The 22100-nt window shown below is 37.9% G+C and overlaps 1 protein-coding gene across 7 annotated transcripts in view; it reads left to right on the top strand.

The window, feature by feature from the left end:
• Sugct (succinyl-CoA:glutarate-CoA transferase) overlaps positions 1 to 22100 on the top strand; it is a 727080-nt gene that overhangs the window by 621797 nt on the left and 83183 nt on the right. Inside the window, exon 14 of one of the 7 annotated variants that reach the window (XM_076572949.1) lies at positions 17669 to 17778. The exons of the other annotated variants lie outside the window; for them this stretch is intronic. Within the exon in view, the coding sequence (XP_076429064.1) occupies positions 17669 to 17763 (95 nt within the window). The 3' untranslated portion in view covers positions 17764 to 17778. Of the gene's footprint in view, positions 1 to 17668; positions 17779 to 22100 lie in introns of those variants that run through there. 7 annotated transcript variants of the gene reach the window in all.

Here is a 22100-nt window from a genome sequence, read left to right as displayed (position 1 = left end):
AAGCTGGATGGGGGGTAAACATCTGTTATCCTACCTATCAGCAGGGTGAGGTAGGATTGTGAGTTTAAGGTCAGCCTGGGCTACATAGCAAGTTTTAGACCATTTAGAAAAAGCTAAACTCTATCTCAAAAACTAGAAATGAATAGAGTTTAAAATAAAAGATCATAGTTGAATTTTGAATATACAGAGAGCATCATGTTTATATTGAAAAGATGTTGGTAGAGGTAGAAGTGGGAGTAAAGGGTTAAATTAAAACCTTAAGAGCAAAACCAATGAGTCATATGCAATATCCCACTTACCACATCACCCCAACCAAGCCGTAAGGAGGTTTTGGCATTGAGCTGGGTCTGTGGGCCTCCTTGCTTATCTCCTTAGCTTGAGCTATTGCTGTCTTCTGTGTGTTTGTTACATATCTGCCTTAATGAAATCATGTCTACACGTTGTCATGACTTTATCTGGCTATGGAATTAGCAGTCAGTGTGTTTCTGGGCTCAGGTTTTGAGTATGATTAAGACATCACATGGAGGGGGAGGACAGAGAGGCCTAAGAAAGCTCCCCCAGTTTTTCCTTCACCTGGACGTTACATAAGTGACAGAGGGCTGTGTTACTTGCATAGTGGGAAGCCTACTTACTTTACCCTTTTTAAAAGTTATCCTAAGATAAACCCCGAAGTATTTCTTAAAAGCTGTCATCTTTATGGACAGGTAAGCAAAATCCTAATTTTAAGTAAACTAACAATTAAGAAATAATGTCAGTTAATACAAACAGTTTAGAAATGTGAGGAAATACTCCCCCATTCTGCATCTATAGACAATCAGAGAAGGGTCACCTCAGAGAAACTTCACAAGGCTGAATATGTATTCCCTTGGTTGCTGGAGCTTTCAGTTATTGTGTGGCATATCACCTTCTGTTGCTTTGATATCATCAGTGTGTTTTGTTCTTTCAATATAAAAAGGAAATGCAGTTCACTGTATTTCATAAAACCTCATTAAAAAAGTCTTTCTTATCTTTTTAATTTAGCCTACCTGTAATGCATTTTTATATATTATGGTGGTTTGAATGAGATGTGTCCCCCATACGGTCAGGTCTTTGAACACATTCACGGCCCCAGTTGGTGGCACTGTCTCTTGAAGTTGGGGATCCTGAAAGAGGTGGAGCAGTGCTGGAGGAAGGGAGACACGGGGGAGGGGCTCTGAGAGCTTTTAACATCGCCTCACTTCCGGTTCACTAGGTCTGCTTCACTCCTTTTTAAATTAGCATTTTTTTTTAATTTAACATCCTGACTGTAGTCTCCCCTCCCTCTTTTGCTTTCATTCCCTCCCCCACCTCTTCTCCATCCTCCCTCTCAATTCACTCCTTGTCCTTATTCACTTAGAAAGGGGCAGGCCTTCCAGGGGCCTCAGCAAAGCATGGCATATCAAGCTACTGTAAGATCAAGTGCCTCCTCCTGTATTCAGGCTGGGCGAGGCAATCCAGCATGGGTGTTAATGGCATCACTGCTGTGGAGTATTCAGATCTGGAGATGTACACGTGAACAAGATGTACATGTGAACATTTTCTAGGTACTCCTCTTTGTGTGGTGTCTGTTTCGGCACTTTTTTCTACACTCCGTTTTATTTTCATGTCCATTTTGTAGATGGAGAAAGTAAGACTTACTGAGTTGCTGCAGTGAGCAGATAGATGCCAGTGAAGTAATCCCACCACATCCCATCTCTGAAACCTACCTTCTTTCAGAAAGGAGAGTTGAGCCTACTATCCAGTCTTGGGCTTTTGGAGTTTAGCCTCCATTTAAAGGTAGCTAAATGTATATTAAACATTTATTTTATTGTATTTTATTTAGAATCAGCTTAGAAAATTATTTAAGTACTGTTTAGATGTCAAGAATTGAAGCTTATGTTGAGCACACCTCCTTTGAGGATTGTTTGTGTATTACAAAGTCTGTAATTGTCTTGCCTTTTTCTTTTCTTTCTTTCTTTCTTTCTTTCTTTCTTTCTTTCTTTCTTTCTTTCTTTCTTTCTTTCTTTCTTTCTTTCTTTTTTTCTTTTTTAAGGCACCAGAAAATGTACTGTTAGGCGACTTTGATATTCTCAAGAGCACGGAAGTGTAAATGCACCAAAACATGTGGATTACATTCTCTCCAGTTGCCTCGTTTTCACACATTAACAGAAATGCAGTCTGTAAGGGAGGAAAACAAAAAAATGTTTGTGATCTATATGTGGATTCCAGTCATCAAAAGACCTACCATGTTAACACTACTACCCACACTTACCCCATAATTTTTGTCTTTTCAGTGACCTCTTCTAGTCCTGGGGCTGTGTGGGCAAAGTTCCAGCTCCTCACATGGGGCTGGTTTCCTTTCACAATCAGGCCTTGATTTCCTTTGCACAATGGTAATTGCAGTGTAAACAATGCTTTATCCGTATAAGAAAGCTAAAGATGATTATTTCCCCCTCCAAGCCTTTGTTTGATAGCATAACCAGAATTAGGATAAAGAAATGATAAATCAGTGACAATTACTGAATGAGAAAGTGGAATGGTGTCTGTCAGAGAGTGTGGAGGAGTGGGAGGAGTCAGTGCTTAGTGAGTGGAGACTGAGTTTGGGAGGATGAAAGGTACCAGAGATGGATACAGTGACTGTTGTACAACAACGTGAGTGCACTCGGTGCCACAGGAGCGTGCACCTGAGGTACTCATTAAATGTTGGGTCATATATATAAATTTTCCTAAAGTATGATTGAAATTAAAAATTCAAATATTTCAGAAAGTTACTGGCTTGCTTCTACTTTTATATATGCATGTGTAATACACATATGGTGTTTATTTAAGACAGTGTAGACTGTATGTGTTATACATGTATAGTATGCAGTTAAGACAGGGTAGACTGTGTGTGTGTGTTATACATGTATGATAGGCAGTTAAGACAGGGTAGACTGCATATGCTATACATGTTTGGTTTAAAATTAAGGCAAAGCAAACTAGAGAGTATAAGAGCTCAGAAAGACTTGAAATCAAAATTTAGCTTTATAATATACAGTTGAAAATATTAGTCTACTTTATCTCAGTGACATCCTCCTTATTTGTAACACGAAGGTCAAATACCTTGTTAACACTCATAACAGTTAAATCAAAATATATGCCAAAGACTCAGAACATAGAAGGAGTAAACAGAAGTACATTATTGAATATTCATAACTCTCATTATCTACTGTAGCAAAGAGTCTTAAAAGTGAAGCTAGCTACATTGTCATTTTTTTTAGTCATTAAACATTAAAGTAAGAACTATGGTAAAGCACATAATTTCTTTGCTTAACAAATGCTTATCTAGAATTTTCGAGGTGCCAAGTACTAGCTGACAAGCAGTCCAGTACAAAGGGGAATGTGACAGTAATGAATCAGATGACCTGCCATGTGGCCAAGGAGAGCCCAAGATTCACCACAGGTAGCTAAGACCAAACTGGACCTTTATCCACTTTCCAACTAGAAGGTCTTGAGTAGGTATTTTGTGAATAAAGTTAGTGGAGACTGTGTGTCATGAAGCCCTACACAAAGTTATTCTGAATAGATCATGCAGATAAAACGATCCTTCAGAGATCACACCACAGAGTAGAAGAACACCTGGAGAGGACATTAGAGGAGGACCATGACACAGCCCAGCATTTCCAAAATGTTCCCTGAAGGAGCCCAGAGTTCCCTGCAACAGTCAGCAATATTTGCCTCACCAACAGGTAACCATACTGTCAAACATCTCTGGGAGATCTGTGTTAAACAAAGGTCGGTGGATTTTCTTGTCCTTGTTCTTCTCTCAGAACCACCATCCTTTGACATGCTGGAAATTTCTAGACAGGGTAATGAGTGTCATTTACTTAACTTTAGTTGACAATGGAGACCTTTGAGCTCTTCTGAAGAGCCTGAGAAAGAGTGATTTGTAGGTCATGCCACTGGGAACATGAGTCCTTTGGAGCCACATGAGACAAAATGTAATGGAATTTATTAGAGCAGTTGGCTAGTGTGTACTAACAAAAAGAGGAAAAAGCACATCAAACTGGTTGCTTAAGTTTTCTTTTACTTTGTAGCTCAAGGGACCAAGGATTCTGAGGACTGTTCAAAGGGGATGTTTTCTTCCATGAGGCTGTCATACACACTGGTTAATGAGTAGCTCACCTAGGGGGTCTATGTATCTTAGAGAGCATGGTGATAAGGGATGGGCTCAGCTCCCACCATTGAGTGCCACATTTAACAAGGAAAGGCTTTAAAAGTGAAGTAGGGCAGTGCTGGAGTGCAGAGCAGAAACAGCTCACACGGTGATGCTCTTGCACTAGAAGCAAAAACTCTCCTAGAATCTAAAGAAATTGCTTGAAGAGAAAACAAGTCCTTTTTATTGAGCCTCAGTAACGCCACACTAAGAGAATTCTGCACAGTTTTTCATGCTCCAGTTCTGAAAATGGAGTTGATTAAGTGGAAAGCAACTTTTAAAATGTGACAAAGATGATGAGGTGATTATAGGGTAGGATTTAAGTGGCAATATGTGGAGAAATTAAGATGCATGACTGAGTAGCAGTGACAGTGTGGTATATGATGGCTGCCTATAAATCCCCAGTTAATTCCCTAATGTGGCAAATGAGAAGAAACAGACTTTAACCTCCAAGAAGGAAACCTGAAGTATATTAGGCAAATGACATTTAATAGTAAGGGTGATTTGACTGTCATTGTGTGGGAAAACCAGGTGTGTTATTTGAATAGAACTCAGGATTATACTTTTCCTATATTCTGATGTCAACAAAGTATTTTTCCTATAAAAAGATGCACAATTTTTAAGATTGGTTTGAAGCAAAACTTAAAGACTAGAGAAAAGTGTTTAATATGCTGCAAAGTATTGCGAACTGGTCACAGTGCAGAGTCTTGCTTCAGGAACCAAGGCATGTTTTCCCATAAACTAAACTACAGCATAATCTTTAGTGATAATCTGGGGAATATACATACATACTTCGTTGTGATGTAGAATTATGAATGTGAAGATATGTCTTGTAAAACAAATCATAATACAGGTACCATAAAGGATGCTTAATAAAACTAGCTAATGATTAGTGAGCATGGCCACGCTGTAGATTCCTTACAAACATGCCTTACATCAAGCTGTCAGAAGATGACACTCTAAGAGAGGCACTCACAGTCCCAATTTATAAATGAGTAAACTAAACTGCAAAGAAACTCAATAACATGGCTAAGGTCAGTCATATAGCTAGACTCTGCAGCCAATTCTGAGTTCATAAAGGGATCCATGCCCACTGACTGTAATGCCCTGCTGCCTCCTGAAGGCATTTTGCATATTCATTTATGTAGGCTTAAAGCCAAAGACTTAGTATATATAGAACACTCCTGAGAGTGCAGTGGTTACTTTGTGTTTGAGCATGGGTGATCACTAAGTGGGTTACTCATAGTTGCTTCAGATAATACAAGGACCTGGCTTGCTTGTATTATCTGGCAGCTTGTAGCAAGTTGCACATGAGTGAGCTGGGCAGGGCTGTGGCCCATTGACTTTGAGCCCCTGAGCATTCAGAGCTGATATCTGGAAGAGCACGGACAGATCTCAAAAATAGAATTCAGATTTGATTATAATTTCTCTTTGTGGTCTTTGAAGATTGTGTTAGTTCTTCTCTTGCCTCTGTGGACTTCAGATCTATTTTCACATAAGCAGAAATGATCCATTCTTTATGATCACTGCATTGTTGGTAGCATTGTGGAATGTCCCAGGAAGAGAGGGAGTGGGGCCAGTCTTAAAGGAGAAATTCCACATAGGCCTGCATATTTATACATACACGCCAAAGCCACTAGCTGTCCCAATAGTAAGCATCTCTCCAATTATGTAGCAGTTAAGATAACAAGGGGTGATGGTTCTAGAAGTTCTTGTGAGAAGAAAAAAAAACAGTCCCCACTGCCCAAAGTGTCACCATTTTCAAAAGTTGTACAGGACATGTAAAAGATCTACATTTTAGTGCATTTTTTGTTTAAATAAGAAAGTCCCAATTCTAAGCATGGAAATGACCACTCACATTCCTGCCTTCCCTCAGTATAACACTGATGAGTATTTGCCTTGAAAAAGAAAATACTATTTTAAAATTTAATTCCATTACCTATTTACATGACATTTGAGGCAAACTGCCCATCATTGTCACCATTTTTAGCCTTAGCCTTCACAATTGACTGCTTAAGTCTCTTACATTTATGAACACATTTAAAATTGGACCCATTCATTTCTATAATGGGCCCTTAGCAAACATGATATATTTTTAGTTTGGCTAACTCTTTTATGCTCTCATCTTTCCTTAAACTATATAAATAGCATATTAGTAGTGATGGAAAAGCTAGATCTAATAGAAAAGTTGAAAATACTAAGTTAAATAATCCTTCTAGACTAAATCAAGAGAGTAGGGTATGGTTTTTAAAATAAAGTTAATTGGAGGTGTTTCAGTGTATGGGACAAGCTAGGAGGCATCTTTGCTGACTCTCAATAAGATTAATTGTAATCTAATTTCATTCTGTCGCCAATGGATACAGCATCCGATGTGGTTCTACATGTCAGACTGAGGCTGGGCTCACATCAGCCTCACAAGCTTATTTGGTTTATCATCCCAGTGTTGGAGGTTCTTCCTCCTTCCAGTACCTCCAGTTATACTCGCTGTGGTGTGGTGATGATCTCCCATCTTTGTCAGAGCACAGCAATAATCCTCGATTTGTCAGAAAGCATGAATGGCAGTTTATTCCATACTTCATGTTTTATAGCTAACATGACTCAGTGTCAGCTTTCATTAACTAACTTCCCTCCATTTGTAGTGAATTACAGATGGACAATGTTTTTTTTTCTGATCTATTTTTTCCCAAAAATCTTTAGTTATGAAATTTTGTAGTAAATTGAATTCAGAGAATGGTTCTTATATATTTGTTGTTAAGTCAGATTAGAAATATAGAATCTACAAGCCAGTGGATGCCATTCCAGCTGAAATTCCAAGATACTCTCCATGTAACTGGGTTATTTTAATTAAAAAACAAAACAGACAAGACATATTCTTGGAGATGCCTCTTGGGTTTTGTGCTCTCAGTTGCACTGCCTTGAGTCTTAGTTTGATACAAGTACTTCCATTTAAAGCTTTAAAAGTGAACCCAAAACTGTGTGCTTCTCCTAAAATAAGCAAACTAAGCCAGCTTTTATGCTTCAAAGTCTTCTCCTCACTTTAAGAATTTGAGTAATTATTAAGCCTTACAGGAAACTAGCTACTCATAGGGGATAATAATGCAGGCCTGTAATCCCAGCAGTAGCGGGGGGGGGGGGGGGGGGGGGGGGGGGGACGGGGGACCGCAGACTGTGGCCTTTGAAAACAAAATCAAACAAAAATAAAAAAGAAAAACTTTAGAAACAGAGGTTTCCAAGCCAATGTAGAGAGAAAATTTTGTGTTTCTTTACCCTTTGTTTTCTTTGTGGTTATTTAAACTGTGTAGGAGAATAGAAGATCATGTATTTTTTTTTTTTTTAAAAAAAGATGCATATAGAAGGAAAAAAACCGGAATCAGTGATTAAAAAAATAGTGTGGTTGCTCATGTCTGAATGATTTCTGAAGCAGGCTGAGTCTTGCACCCCAGTGAGTCCATGTGCCTCTCCCACATCACAAATGCTCTGACAACAGGGTCCTTGAACTTGTCAATGTATCGGTTGAAACTGGCTGCCACATGATCTCTTGTTCTCTGCCTTTTGATAAGTGTGGTTTTCTTCATTTGTAGAGAAAGAAGGGTTTTGTTTGTTTGCTTGTTTTATTTTTTAAATGAAGTAAGAACTGCACTTATTTGGGGGTATAATAATAAGTGTTTAGAATGTAGTTAGGGATTATGCTGGTTTGATAAATTGGTAGTTGTAGATTCTCCTCCAAGATGCATGACTTCACTAACCCTGGGTAGTTGTCTAGGTTTCTAGTAGCAGACAGGATTTCCCTCTTGTTGAGTGAATGAATATTAAGTCCAATTAGAGAGCTTTGGCTATCACCAAGGTATGTGTTCCACTACTGAACACATGGGTTATCCTGCCATGCTAGTCATTGTTGTAGTTCACAGGCATCATCTCTGGGATAGGGTAGGACTAATGGTTGCTCTCCTCCCTGGGAAGCTTTTAAGATTTTTTTTTAACCTTCTGCTATCAGGAAAGCCAGTCCTCAGAGAGATTTTTCAGGTCAGACCCAGCTTAGGTCTTTTGGTTTCTGTATCCAAAGTGCGTGTTGTCTTTGGAAATAGGAACTTAATTCCCACCTCTGGAAGGTAACCTAGAGCAACAACAGTAGCCTATAATAATTTGGGAGTCTTTTGGACAACCCATAACAACAACTCAAAGGAGACTTATAGGCCTAGTGTTGGCATTTTTGTTAAATAGCCTATATTTCTCAAAGGGAATATTGTTATTGCAGATGAGAAATTTTATTTAAACTATAAATGTTATACAGTGTTATATGTATTCTGTGCAATTTTAGGTAAATAGTGAGGTAATAATATGATCCCTATTGCTTTTTCAGACACTTTCTCTGTTATTTAACCTTCTCCCCCCCTCATTCTGTACCCATTTCCCTCCCCTCCATCATTAGAGCTCTCACCATGTTTTTTTCCCCATTTTCCCCTTTGAATAACTTGTCTTTTCTTTCATTCTCTATTGCTTTGATCCCTCTACTGCAATGATCCCTTTTCACTTTCTGGGTTCTGTAGTTATTTACTCAGTTCTGAAGACTTGGATGCTAGAAATTGCTGATAAAAGAGAAAATGTGACATTTGTCTTTTGGGATGATCTGGGTCACCTCACTCAATACAACTTTTACTAGTTCTTAATCACATACATGTGAATTTCACAATTCTGGATTTTTGTTTTTTGTTTTTGTTTTTTGTTTTTTCTGCTGAATACTATTCTATGGTGGAGGGTATTTCAGTTGTTTCCATTTCTCAGCTGTTGTGAATACAACAGCAATGAAGACGGCTGAGTGAGTATCTTTGTAGAAGGATGCCAAGCATTTGGGCAATGAATAGAAATGATATAAATGGGTCATATGGTAGATTTATTTTTAGCTTTTGGAGGGTCCTCCATACTGATTTCCATAGTGGCTAGAGAAATATGCCATCCTCTCAAGAGTGAATGAGTGTCCTCTTTCCCCATTCCTCTCCAGCATTTATTGTCAGTTGTTTTGTTGATCTTAGCCAGTCTGACTGGTGCAAGATGAATTCTCTTTGTTTTGATTTGTCTTTCCCTAATTTCTAGGGACAATGAACATAGTTTTAAGAAGATACTTCTTAGCCATTTTTAAAACCCCCATTTTTAAAGGTTCATTTGTGGGTCTTTTGAACCTTTGTTTTTTTAATTCTTTATGTAGTTTGAATATTAATCCCCTGCTGGCAAAGACTCTCTACCATTATGTGGGCTTCCTCTTCACCAAGTTGTTTCTTTAGGTGTACGGAAGCTTTTCAGTTTTATGAGGTCCCACTTTCTAGTTGTTGGCCTTAATGCCTGGGCAAATGAGGTGCTAATAAAGTCTTCTCTTGTATCCACATTCTGTAGCATACTATCTATGTTTTCTTCTAGCAGTTCCACTGATGAAGGTTTCACATTTAGGTCTTTGATCCATTTGGGGCTGGTTTACAGGTTCCCCTCCCTCTATTCCTTCCTGTTCCTCCCTACCTCCTTTCCTATCCAGAGTCACTCACTTTCTGTCACTTATTAGAAAAGAACAGTTTTGTAAGAGATAACAACAGAACATAACAAAGTAAAATATAATAAGATAAAGCAAAAACCAACACATCAAAGTTGGACGAGGTAAACCAACAGAAGGAAAAGAGCCCAAGAGAAGGTGAAAGAATCAGAAACCCACTCTTTCACACACTCAGGAGTCCCATAAAGACACTATACTGGAAGCCATAATATATATTCAGAGGATCTGGTACAGACCTGTGCAGGCTCATGTTTACTATGTCTGTCTCTGTGAGTTCATATGAATTTTGCTCAGTTGATTTAGAGGTCCCTGTTCTCCTGGTGCCCTCCATCTGCTCTGGCTCTTACATTCTTAGTTTTGTGCATGGTGACAGATATGGGTATAATTTCATTCTTCCACATGTGCTCATCCATTTTTCCCAGCACTATTTGTTGAAGGTGTCACCTTCTCTCAAATGAAGGTTTTGGCATCTTTGTTGAATACTAGATGACTGTAGTTATGTGTATGCATGTTTGTATTTCCAATTTTGTTTCATTGGTCTACATGTTTTCATCACTACGGCTGTATAATATGGCTGTGGTCTGGAATGGCAGTCTTCCTTACATTATTCTTTTTGCTAAGGATTGTTGTGACTATCTGGGGGCTTTTGTGATTCCATATAAATTTTTAAGATACTTTTTCTCCTTTTACTGGGCGACATGTGGTCTTTGATTAGCATTACATTGACTCTTTAAATGCCTTTTGGTAGAATGGTCATTTTACAATATTAATTCTAAAAATCATAGTATGGGAGATCTTTCTATTATCTGATGTCTTTAATTATTTTCTTCAGAAGTTTAAATTTTTTCTTATAAATGTCTTTCATCTCCTTGGCCAGGGTTATTCCTAGATATGTTATTTTCTTTGAGGCTATTGTGAATGGAAGTGTATCCATGATCTTTTTCTCTGTATATCTGTTGTGGCTGTACAGAAAAGCTGTTGGCTTTTGCAAGTTGATTCTGTATTTTGGCATGTTGCTGAATATGTTAATAGTTTCTAGAAGTTCCCTGATGGAAATTTTAGAATCCTTTTAATATGATATGTTATCTACAAATAGGGATACTTTGACTTCTCCTACTTGTAGCCCTTGAATTTCCTTCCTTCCTTCCTTTCTTTCTTTCTGTCTTTCTTTCTTTCTTTCTTTCTTTCTTTCTTTCTTTCTTTCTTTCTTTCTTTCTTTCTTTCTTTCTTTCTTTCTTTCTTTTCCTTCAATATTGAAAAAGAATCAGGATGTAGCCTTGTCTCTTTCATGACATCACTGGATGTGCTTCAAGTTTTTCTCCATTTATGGTGATGTTGGTTGTGGGTATCTCATATATGACTTTTATTGTGTTGAGGTATATTCTTTGTATTCCTACTTTCTCTAAGACTTTGATGTGATTTGTGTCATTAAGTCCATTGATGCGAACATATGTTCATTTATTTGTGTATGTAGAAACATCTCCTTACCTCTGGGATAAAGACCACTTGGTCATGGTGGATAAGATAATCTTATTGATGTATGTCCATATTCAGTTTGCATGTACTTTATTGAGGATTTTTCAGTTTATGTTCATCAGCGATATTGGCCTGTAGTTTTTGTTGTTGTTATTGTGTCTTTAACAAATTTTCATATTAGTATGATACTAGCTTCATAGAAGAAGTTTGGGAGTGCTCCTTTGGTTTTTCTTTTGTTGAATTGTTTAAAAGAATTGGCTGTAGATTTTTGTTGAAAGCCTAGTAGAAGTATGCTGTGAATCCATCTGGGCCTGGACTTTTTTCAGTTGGGGGATTTTTCATTACTGCATTAATCTCCTCATTTGTTATGGGTCCATTTAGGTTGTTGATCTTACCTTGGTGGTTTGACTGAGTCTAGAAATTTGTCCATTTGTTGTGGTTGTCCAACTTAACGAAATACAGGTTTTGAAAGTATTTCCTTAAAATATTCTGAATTTCTTTGGTGTCTCTTGTAACCTTTTTCTGTTCATTTCTGAAGTAGTAGATTTGGATTTTCTCTCTCATTTTTTCCCTCTTATTAGTTGAGTCTGTTGATCTTGTTTATCTTCTTAAAGAATCAGATTTTAGACTTATTGATTCTTTGTGTTGTTTTCTTTGTTTCTATTTCAATAATTTCAGCTCTGATTTTTTTTATTGCTTGTGGTCTATTAGATTTGGGTTTAGGTTTGTTTTTGTTTTTCTGAATTTTTGATTTTCATCATTAAGTCATTTATTTATGCTCTTTCTTAATTTTTACTGTAGGCACTTAGAGCTATAAATTTCCCTCATCAGACTGCTTTTAATGTGTCACAGAGGTTTTGTTTTGTTATGTTTTCATTTACTTCTAGGAGTTTTTAAAATATCTTTTTTGATTTCTTCTTTGCTGCATTCATCATTCAGTAATGAGTTGTTTAATCTTCTTGTGCTTGTGTGCTTACTAGAGAATTTTTGCTGTTAATTTTGAATTTTATTGCATTATGTTCAGTATGATACACAAAATTATTTCATTTTTTTCTGAATTTTTTTTTTTTGTTTTTTTTTTTGTTTTTTTTTTAATGTCAAATTTTATATTTATTCTTTTTTATACATAGTGTATTATGGATGAGAACATACACAATTCACAATTTACTTATTTTATAAGTCACAAATTTGTCAGTAGTAAATTTTATTTATGTGTTATTCATGCTAGAATATTTACTATAACTCTTTATAACATGGTCTAAATGAAGCAAAGTTACTCCCCATTCATTTGTATTTTTTTTTTTTTGGTTTTTTTATTATTATTATTATTATTATTTTACAACACCATTCAGTTCAACATAATAGCCACAGAATCCCCTGTTCTCCCCCTCTCGCCCACCCCTCCCCCCAGCCCACCCCCCATTCCCACCTCCTCCAGATCAAGGTCTCCCCCGAGGACCGGGGTTGACCTGGTGACTCAGTCCAGGCAGGTCCATTCCCCCCTCCCAGACCGAGCCAAGTGTCCCTGCATAAGTCCCAGGATTCAAACAGCCAACTCATGCAACGAGCCCGGGACCTGGCACCAATGCACAGCTGCCTCCCAAACAGATCAAGCCAACTGACTGTCTCACCCGTTCAGGTGGCCTGATCCAGTTGGGGGCCCCTCAGCCTTTGGTTCATAGATCCTGTGCTTCCATTCATTTGGTTATTTGTCCCGGTGCTTTATCCAACCTTGGCTTCAACAATTCTCGCTCATATAAATCCTCTTCTTACTCACTAATTAGACTCCCAGTGCTCCACCAGGGGCCCAGCCGTGGATGTCTGCCTTCAGATTCCTCAGTCCTTGGATGGGGTTTATGGCACCACTATTTGGGTGTCTGGCCATCCCATCACCAGAGTAGGTCAGTTCCTGCCGTCTCGCGACCATTGCCAGCAGTCTTTTGAGGGGGTATCTTTGTGGATATCCGTGGGCCTCCTTAGCTCTCTGCTTCCTCCCCTTCTCACCTTCTCATGTGGTCTTCATTTACCATGGTCTCCTATTCCTTGTTCTCCCTCTCTTTAAGTTTTGTTTTGTGTTCTAGGATTTGATCTACTATAGAGAACTTTCTGTGTGCTGCTGAAAAGAACATATATTCTTTGGTGTTTGGGTAGAAAATTCTATAGATATCTATTAAGTCTACTGGCGTATGATGTCAATTACTTCTAATGTTTACCTGCTTACTTTTGTCCACTGACAGGTATATTGGAGAAGGTGATATATTGAAATCACCTCCTGTTAATAGGTTGATATTAAGCTGTGTCTTTAATTTCAGTAATTCACTTTTTTATGAAATTGGGTTTGCCAGAGCTTGGTATATGTTGTTGGTATTTTTGCAATGAGATCTGGGAATGTGGATTTGTTTTGTTAATTCTATTGTCAGTATGAACAGACCAGATTTGTGGCAGAACACATGATATTTGAGCTGAGTTGGGCCTAAATGTTGAATATGGGTTAAGTGGGTTTAAGTTAGATGGACACATGGGCCTGGATTGATGTGCAGGATATGTGTCCTGGTCCAAGCCTGGAGTTTAGGGGTAGATTTGGGGCTTGGAAGGAAGGATCAGATAGACTCACTCATCTAGACCCTGGCAAAAGATGTACAAGATCTGACTGGATAGAGAGATCAGATGTGGTATGGGTGAGGGGCAATATAAAGTGTTCTAATGTTAGCTTAGAAATTGGAGGTGGTACAGGGAGTAGGGACCAGACTGTGCCAGAGAACTAAATATGGGGCCTGGACTAGATCTGGGGGTTGGGTGGTTCATGGAGGGCAGTATCAGATTGACTCAACTAGATGCATTCTGGAAAGGATATGTAGTATATGGCTGGTGGAGAGGTTGGATATGGTCATATATTTTACCTTTATGTAATATATGTTCACTGTGCTATGAGTTTGTCAGTGCTAAAATGTTCTGTAGTTCAGAGAAATCCAAAATCTCAGAAAATTCTTTAAGTTCAAAAAGAATTTTACCCTAATGAAATTAATCTGATATTAGACAGGGAAATATATGTGTGATTATTATTCATTATATTTAAATATTCAGATTTTTGTCATTTTTCTAGAGGTGTATAACTCTTGATAATTAACAACTATTTACCATATCTATAGAATGAATAAGACATGAAAGGGAATAAACTAAAAAGGAGATGATATTCTTAAAATTGTATAATCAGAAAAGAGCAATTGAGTTAAAATAGTTTCGTATTACAGTAAGTATGACTTAATGAGCACATGAATCTGAAAAGCCATCCCTTCTGTTATTTTATGGGAAACTTCCACAAGTCTCCCTTTCATGTTCATAGTCATTTTCCACTTCAAAAATCATTAGAGGATGAACAATTTACAAAGTAATTTTCCACTTGCTTCTGAAAACAAGGGTGACTGTCCAGATTGCCCATGATTGTCTTGATCTGTCTGTCTACGCACAAGTCTTAATAGTTACATTTGAGCCATCAAAGAATCTGTCAACTTCAGCAAGAAACTCTAACAATAATATATATTTTCCTGCTTATCTCCCTTCCTGACTTTCCAAACCAAATGTGGAGGGAAGAGAGTCATGTTTTTCCTGAAGTTTAGTTTCCATATTCTCCTGGCTACCACAGGGAATTCAGCCGGTAGTCAAGCCTTACAACTTTGTTCTAAGTTCCCGTGGTATACAATCTAAGTTTATCTTCTGTGGAGGACCACATCTTTCTGGTGCTCTTCTTTTCCTTCCTTCTCTTCCTTCTCCTTCTCCTCTCTCACTCCTCCTTTTGTTCTTTTGTGTTCCTTCAATGAAGATTTATAAGTTTGAGTTAATAAGCACTTCAATGAATGACTGAGGCCATTGCCAAACCATCATGGTAGGTGATGACTAGATCACCACAACTTAACCAAATGCTAATCTTTTTGAAATATTTTTAGTCTAAGGAATTTTTACAAATTTACTTTCAAAAATATTTTCTCTGCTTATTAACTGATAAAAATTTAATAAAATTATTTTCTTCCATTTCTGAACTCATTAACATTTTTTCACACTTGTATGTGATGTCCTTATGGACCAGAGGCATAAGGATAATTTTTTCTGCATATGTAGCTTTTTAATTAGTATCTTTCACACTTCTTTTAGTGCATTGTATCTTTTAATGCCTCTTTCTAATTTATGATAGGTTTCTCTCAATGTCCTATTAGCTCAAACAGTACTGGGATAGTGATAAGAACGGTTAATAGCTGGGCGGTGGTGGTGCACATGTTTAGTCCCAGCACTTGGGAGTCAGAGGCAAGCGGATCTCTGTGAGTTCCAGGCCAGCCTGGGCTACAGAGTGAGTTCCAGGAAAGGCACAAAGCTATGCAGAGAAACCCTGTCTCCAAAAACCAAAAAAAAAAAAAAAAAAAAAGGAAAAAAAAAGAAAAAAAAAGGAGCTGTTAATAAAGCATAGGGCAATTGCTCTAGATGGTTAGCAGCTCTCTGATAGGGAAAACTCATGGTATTTTATGACATCACTTTGCCTGTAGAGATACTTTTTGTCTGTGTTCCAAGAGTTTGTAAATAGTTGACCTCTAAATAAATGAAGTGTTTTTTAAATTTCATTTGAAAATTTGTGTGGAAAGTTAAGGTGTGCACCCCTGTGGAGAAAGTTAAGGTCAAGTAATTCATTCCTGAATGTGAACAGTCATAAGGACTCACACAGGGGGCTCAGAACGAGTATTAACCAATCAAATTGCTCCCGGAGGGGTCCTCACTTCCTAGGTCAATTCTTAACACTCCCCATAGATGGCTCAGACCTCCAAATGCTTGTTTGGTGAATGGACAGAGAAACAGGAAATTAGTGAAAATGGATGGTATAAATCTGTTTTATACAGAAATGTCTTAAACAACCGGCAGGAGGGCAAAAGGCACTACATCAGATTTTAGACTTGACAATCCTGCTCAATTCTCTGGAAACCTAAATCTTTCCATTGCTACATTTACTTCTTTCCCTACCTTAAGATTCACCAAAGTTATGTAAGCTTGTGGTTATGTCAGAGTTTTAAAAGTCAGTCTTTTATTTTCCATTTTCAAAAGAGTTAAATGACTATCTTTCTAAGAATCAAAAGGACAATAAACAATTCTAGAAAGTAGCAATATCTACTGGTACTCCAAAATTTATTGCCTGAAGAATGCCTTTGGAAGTGGCAGGAAACACAGAAACTAGCATAATGCTCTAATTTACGTAGAAGAGGGCAGTCAGTAGAACAATGTATTCTTGTCTGCTGTTTTACCTTTACAGTTATTCATCAGCCCTATAAAGTTCCGAAATGCTTGTGTACAAGTAAACTAATTTATTCTTTCAGTCTTCATTGGGGGCTGGGACAATAATTGCTTGTGTGGAGTTCCTCTGTATTTTGAACTTTAGGTGCTTAATGGGAACCCGCAGGCCAAAGGCATTGTATCTTATTGGGATGTAATTACATTTTCTTGCAGTTATTTCTGGTGCTGATGATATTTATGTACAAATTACTAGGCTTTGAAAGGAGTTAGGAGATTTTATAATATATAGGCTTTCCTCACATTCTCACATTTTTAATCTACCCAAAATACCACAACTGTGCAATACAATGACTGAGACTTTTTTCTAAAAGGAAAAATAAAGAAGAAGAAAAAAAAAAAGCTGAACATAGAGAGATTTGCCCTGAATATTAAGAATTGACAAGTTTTAAGTTTTTGTTGCCATTGGATTGTTTCATAAGTAATGTTTAATATGAAATGAGCAATCAAATGATTCACAACTTCACAGTCTCTGGAAGAACTACAATTAGAGGCATGTTCCATCAATATGTGGCTTATAGTAACATCTGATACTTTTGGACACTGCTTATCCACTCTGTTACTTCAAGGGCATTTTTCAGGGATATTAAACAATATCCACAAAAGACCTGTCTGAACATCCTGAAATGAAAACTTTTGATAGTACCAGCAATGTGGTTGCTCTCAGAAGAGGCTGCCGTAAGAGTCAGCATGTGCCAGTAAGCTGTGCTCAAAATGAGTAGAGTGACCTTGATCTAGCCTAATTACATAAATTATTTTTAAAAAGTGTCCTTTATTTTTCCTTGGTCACAGGCTTATACAGGATTTTTTGGTAGGAGGTGAACTCAGTTTGTTTTTTGACTGGGAAGACACATGTCTACAAGCATCCTCAGTTGACAACATGAGGAGGTTTATCTGTAATCACCAGTTAACACATTTCGATGCCCTGGGTCACACTATATAAGGTGCTTAATTCTTCTACCTTGCTGGGTAAGTGTTTGTCCTGTAGAGTACAGATTTAAGAGTTTATGTTTTAAATTGATTAAGGGTATGGCTAAGGTCACACAGCTAGTATGCCAGAATAACTGATGTAACTGATGAGAGTCTGAGTTTGAAATCATTTCACCTAACCATGCTGTGGCTTGTTTCTCTAGGAGAAAATATCTGTTCTGGGTTAAGTGACCATACCTTATACCTTTTGGAAGGCAAGTGCAACACATTATGCAATCTCTGGCTTAAGTATAATTGAATGGATTGTCTCTGTGCTTTATTTCTTTCCATGGAAGTACAAATAAGTCAGCATAGTTCTAGTCTTCTAAATTCATTTAAAGAAGCTGTAACATAAAACCAAGTTAGCATGCATCAGAGGGAGGAGATCCATGCACATCTGGAATATAGGTAAACTTTTCAAAGATGGTTCAGCTCCTGTAACTGTTACTTCATTTCCATACATATTTCCAAAGTTTGTCTCTTCCATTATCTATTTTATTGAAACATGGGCACATTGCCCTTGCCAGATAATCAATCTCTGAGGCTCTTACTGGAGGCTGTCCCTATCACAATCTTTGCTCACTTCTGGTAGGCATTTTCAATTTACAGTGAGGTATCTGATACTTGTCCTGTTCTGCCACTGGGAAGTCCATAGGGGAGGTGTGTGTGTGTTGCAGGGGGGTGGGGGGGGGAGGTTAACAAGACAGCCCTCCAAAGCCTTTCAGTTTTTAGTGTTACTTTATTTTAATGGACACATAGTACAGTACATAGTTATGAAATACAGAGGTATGATACAATGTTTGAATGCTTGTGTTGCATAATGAGCAAACCAGGGCAATTACTATATCCATCAACTCTTATTTGACAAGCTGGGCCTTTGAATCAGTGTATCCCTTATAACCTGTCAAGATATGAAAAATTAAAGCAATGAGCATATTTGCTTAGCAGGAAAAAGTCTGCTTATTTACACTGAAATAAATTTGAAGCTTTTCCTTTAAGGAACTAAGCTCTATAGATTACATCACATATTAAATATATCTTACTGGCTGTTTCTCTGTGACCCAAATATGGTCCTTTCCCACATAAGAAAAACCTGGCCTCCTGGATTTGTTTTGTAAAATTCTTTCAAAGTTGTTTTTTTCTGGTATGAATTACTCTGACCTTTTGGAACTTAGAGGTCACAATTTTCATTTCAGACTTATTTTCTCTACATTATTTTATTTGAAATATAAATACCTCTATCTGAAAGGAATATGTGAAATTGATTCACTTTGTACTCAACTAACACATGCAATACTCTAAAACAAGCACTTGTACATAGATTTAAAGGTAGTAACTAAAGAATTCTGGCTTAGTTTCTTGCCCTAACTGTAGCAGACAGTGCTAATCAATCCAAGCTCTTTCTCATCAAGCCTATATACTCCTTGACTTTAGAGTACTCTTGTTGGCATAAGGCTCTATCAATCATCTGGAAATGGTGGACAGGACCAAGTCAATTTGCAACCCATGAGCAAATGGATCATGTAATAAACACAAAATATATTGATCCTTTTTCTCTTCAGATTCTTTTTCTTCATTTTGAAGCTTTAATGAAAGGATACTTTACAATGAACAGCTCTGACATTCTCCCAAGCTCTATTACAGAACAATATAATTTTATCTATAAAAATATTTTGTGAAGAAATGGAATTTTGAATTAAAACAAACAAATAAACACTACCAGCCTCAAGCATAAGAGATACTGTACTACTTGTAAACAGGTGCTCATTGTACTTCACATGGAGAAGTATGTCATCAGCTGGGTTCAGATTTGACTCTTTGGGGATGGCCCTTTACTCCTGTTTCCTTGTTAGCTTAAACTAGAAGGTACATGATGGGAGCATCGGGTATGTGTTAGAACATTCCTATTGTGTTCAAGCAAATTGGTGTTTCTGTTACGTTACTAGGATAGTTTTTATCAGTTCAGTTTTGCTACCCTTACTCCAAGTGTGAGTGGCACTAACTTAACATGATTCTTTATCCTTGTAGTGATTCTTCATGTTATTTTTTAAGGAGGAATGACCAAATAGTGATATATCCAGAGCCTTACTAGCAGACAGTCTCTTCTTGGAGGCCTGACAATTGCTGGTGATTTTAAGAAAGCTGGGACTGCCTAGGACTGGAAAACACAAGGGTTGGACGATGCCAGAAGGTCTTTAATCATTTCCTTGGGGGCCTTTGTTCTTCTGGAGGCTCTCTTGGTTACAAGAAACAGACATGCACTTAAATTGCCTCACGTGAAGGAAGATTTATTCAAAGTTTTTGTGTGGGAGAAGCTGAATGACCAGCCTCACTAAGAGCAGAGCTGAACTCCAGCATGGCCCTGGCATATCTGTTTCTGAATCTGGTGCTCCAGCCTTCCTTTTCTCTTCCTTTCCTAGCTGGCTTCTTCTGTGCATGTGGAGACATTGCCTCCTCATAAATCTAGCACACTCTTAGTCCATGATGGCCACCCAGCTCTGTTAACTACCACCTACCTGATGAAATGATCCCAGCTAAATAGTTCAGTGGCTGGGTTACTCCAGTCCTCAGTTCTGTAGAGAGGACCTGGGGATAACTTATTGCAACCAAGACTGACCATATCAGACATACACAAGTCCAGAGTTTATCTGTGTGGGAGTCAGGGCCCTGCCAGTTTAATCAGCTGTGGCCAGAAGTTGATGAATCCGACTTCGCAAAGTTGTTTTCCATGGTCTCTGTAAACTGGTGCCTCCATTACCATGGAGGTGTGAGAATATGGTCAGTTGGCCTGAAATTAAAACCACAAGAATCTTGTTAATTTACTTGGGGTGTTGAAGCATTACAGTGGCTATTTCCAAAGCTGACCCCAGAAGGCTAATAACAACATTAATGTTTAGGAATTTTATTCGTGACATTTAAGATTTACATCTGTCTTTTGGCAGTAATAGAATCATTTCAGCAGCGCTAAATTTTCATATAATTATTACTATTTGTTTTTTCATGATTGAATGATCGGGAATGTTCTCTGTCACCCAAAAGTGTCATGAAACTAAAATGAGAGGACCCTCCCCATTCTACTCTGCATTCTAAAAATGATCAGATAATATCACAGCAGATCACAGGTTCTGAGGCTGATAAGATGAGCTTGTGTTTCTCCCCCTTTCCAACTCATGAAATATAGTGTTAACAGTAGTTTGGGATCGGACCTATACATGGATTGTTACAAATTTATATGGAAACATTTTTCTGAGATGGGGATGATAAAGTTTAGAATCCTTAGGGTATGGGAACACGTTGGAAATCCATTGCCATTTTTTTGTCTGACTATGTGGAATATGTTATGTGTGAGGACCGGAGGTCAGGACCCTCTATCTTCCTCTGAAATGTGGACAGTTCCGTTCTTTTCTTTTCTTTTTTTTTTGAGACAGGGTTTCCCTGTGTACTTTTGGTGCCTGTCCTGGATCTTGTTCTGTAGACCAGGCTGGCCTGGAACTCACAGAGATCTGCCTGGCTCTGCCTCCCAAGTGCTAGAATTAAAGGGCATGTGCCACCACTCTCCAGTGTGGGCAGTTATTTTTTACTGGCTAACAAGCCTCTGGGATTCACTTGTTTCGGCATACACTGGTGCTGGTGTTCCAGACATGTGACACAAAGTCTGATACTTTACATATATGCTGAGGATCTGAAGTCAGGTAATCATGCTTCCAGAGCAAGCATTCTATCCATTGAGACATGTTACCAGGCTTCTTTAAGGCTTTTACTAAGCACAAATTAAGACCATATCTAGTCTATTTATCTAGCCATTTCAGTTCCCATGCAAGTGTCTTAGGACTGTTGGTATGGACACTGACCAAACACCCCAGCAGAGAGTGGGCAATACCACTGTGAGAGACTTTAAAGAAAAAAATCAGGCAGAATGACTGAGGGGCCTGAGATCCTGAGATCCTGCACTGAGTGGAGCTTGTTCTGTATCTGTTGATAAACTTGCCTTTGAGAAATTCACCCAGTTTCTTTCTAGGGTTCAGTTTCCTCATCTGGAAAATAGGAATCAATTTCTTTTCATAGCTGCTAAAGACCATTGGAAAATTTGCTTATTAATAATGTGAAGAATGCTTGGAACTTGTAAATATTTCTTAAGAAGAGCTGGTGTCTTTCCTCTTGCTATAAGATTGGAGGAAGTATGCAGCATCTCTTCTGCTCATCTGTAATTTAGTCAGCTTGTGTACATACTGCATTGCATTAAACGCTGAACTCTGATCCTCATGTTTAAACATATTAAATAGAAAATATGAGTAGTGTAAATTGTATGAAACACTTTCGTCTCCTGCTCAGAGGCTCAGCAATGCAGGGTCACCACCAACATTACACAGACTCTGCTAAAAGTAAGTGGAAGTCTTTCAGACAGTGATTGGCAAATGGTGCTCCAGCAGAAGCAGTAGGAGCCCATCATGGAGGATTTATGAGGGGGCCAAGGAAAGTTGAGGGTGGGCAAGGACTAAAAGGAGTTGTTTATTTTATTTGCACATTAAGTTTTATAATGCTGTTCCTCTACAGAACACAAAAAGGCTTCACAGATAAGAGACACCAAGTTTGAAA

This window comes from Peromyscus maniculatus, chromosome 5, assembly GCF_049852395.1.
Source record: "Peromyscus maniculatus bairdii isolate BWxNUB_F1_BW_parent chromosome 5, HU_Pman_BW_mat_3.1, whole genome shotgun sequence".
Classification (NCBI taxonomy): domain Eukaryota; kingdom Metazoa; phylum Chordata; class Mammalia; order Rodentia; family Cricetidae; genus Peromyscus; species Peromyscus maniculatus.
The sequence above is the reverse complement of the archived record's forward strand: the minus strand, read 5'-3'. Positions and strand labels throughout refer to the sequence as shown.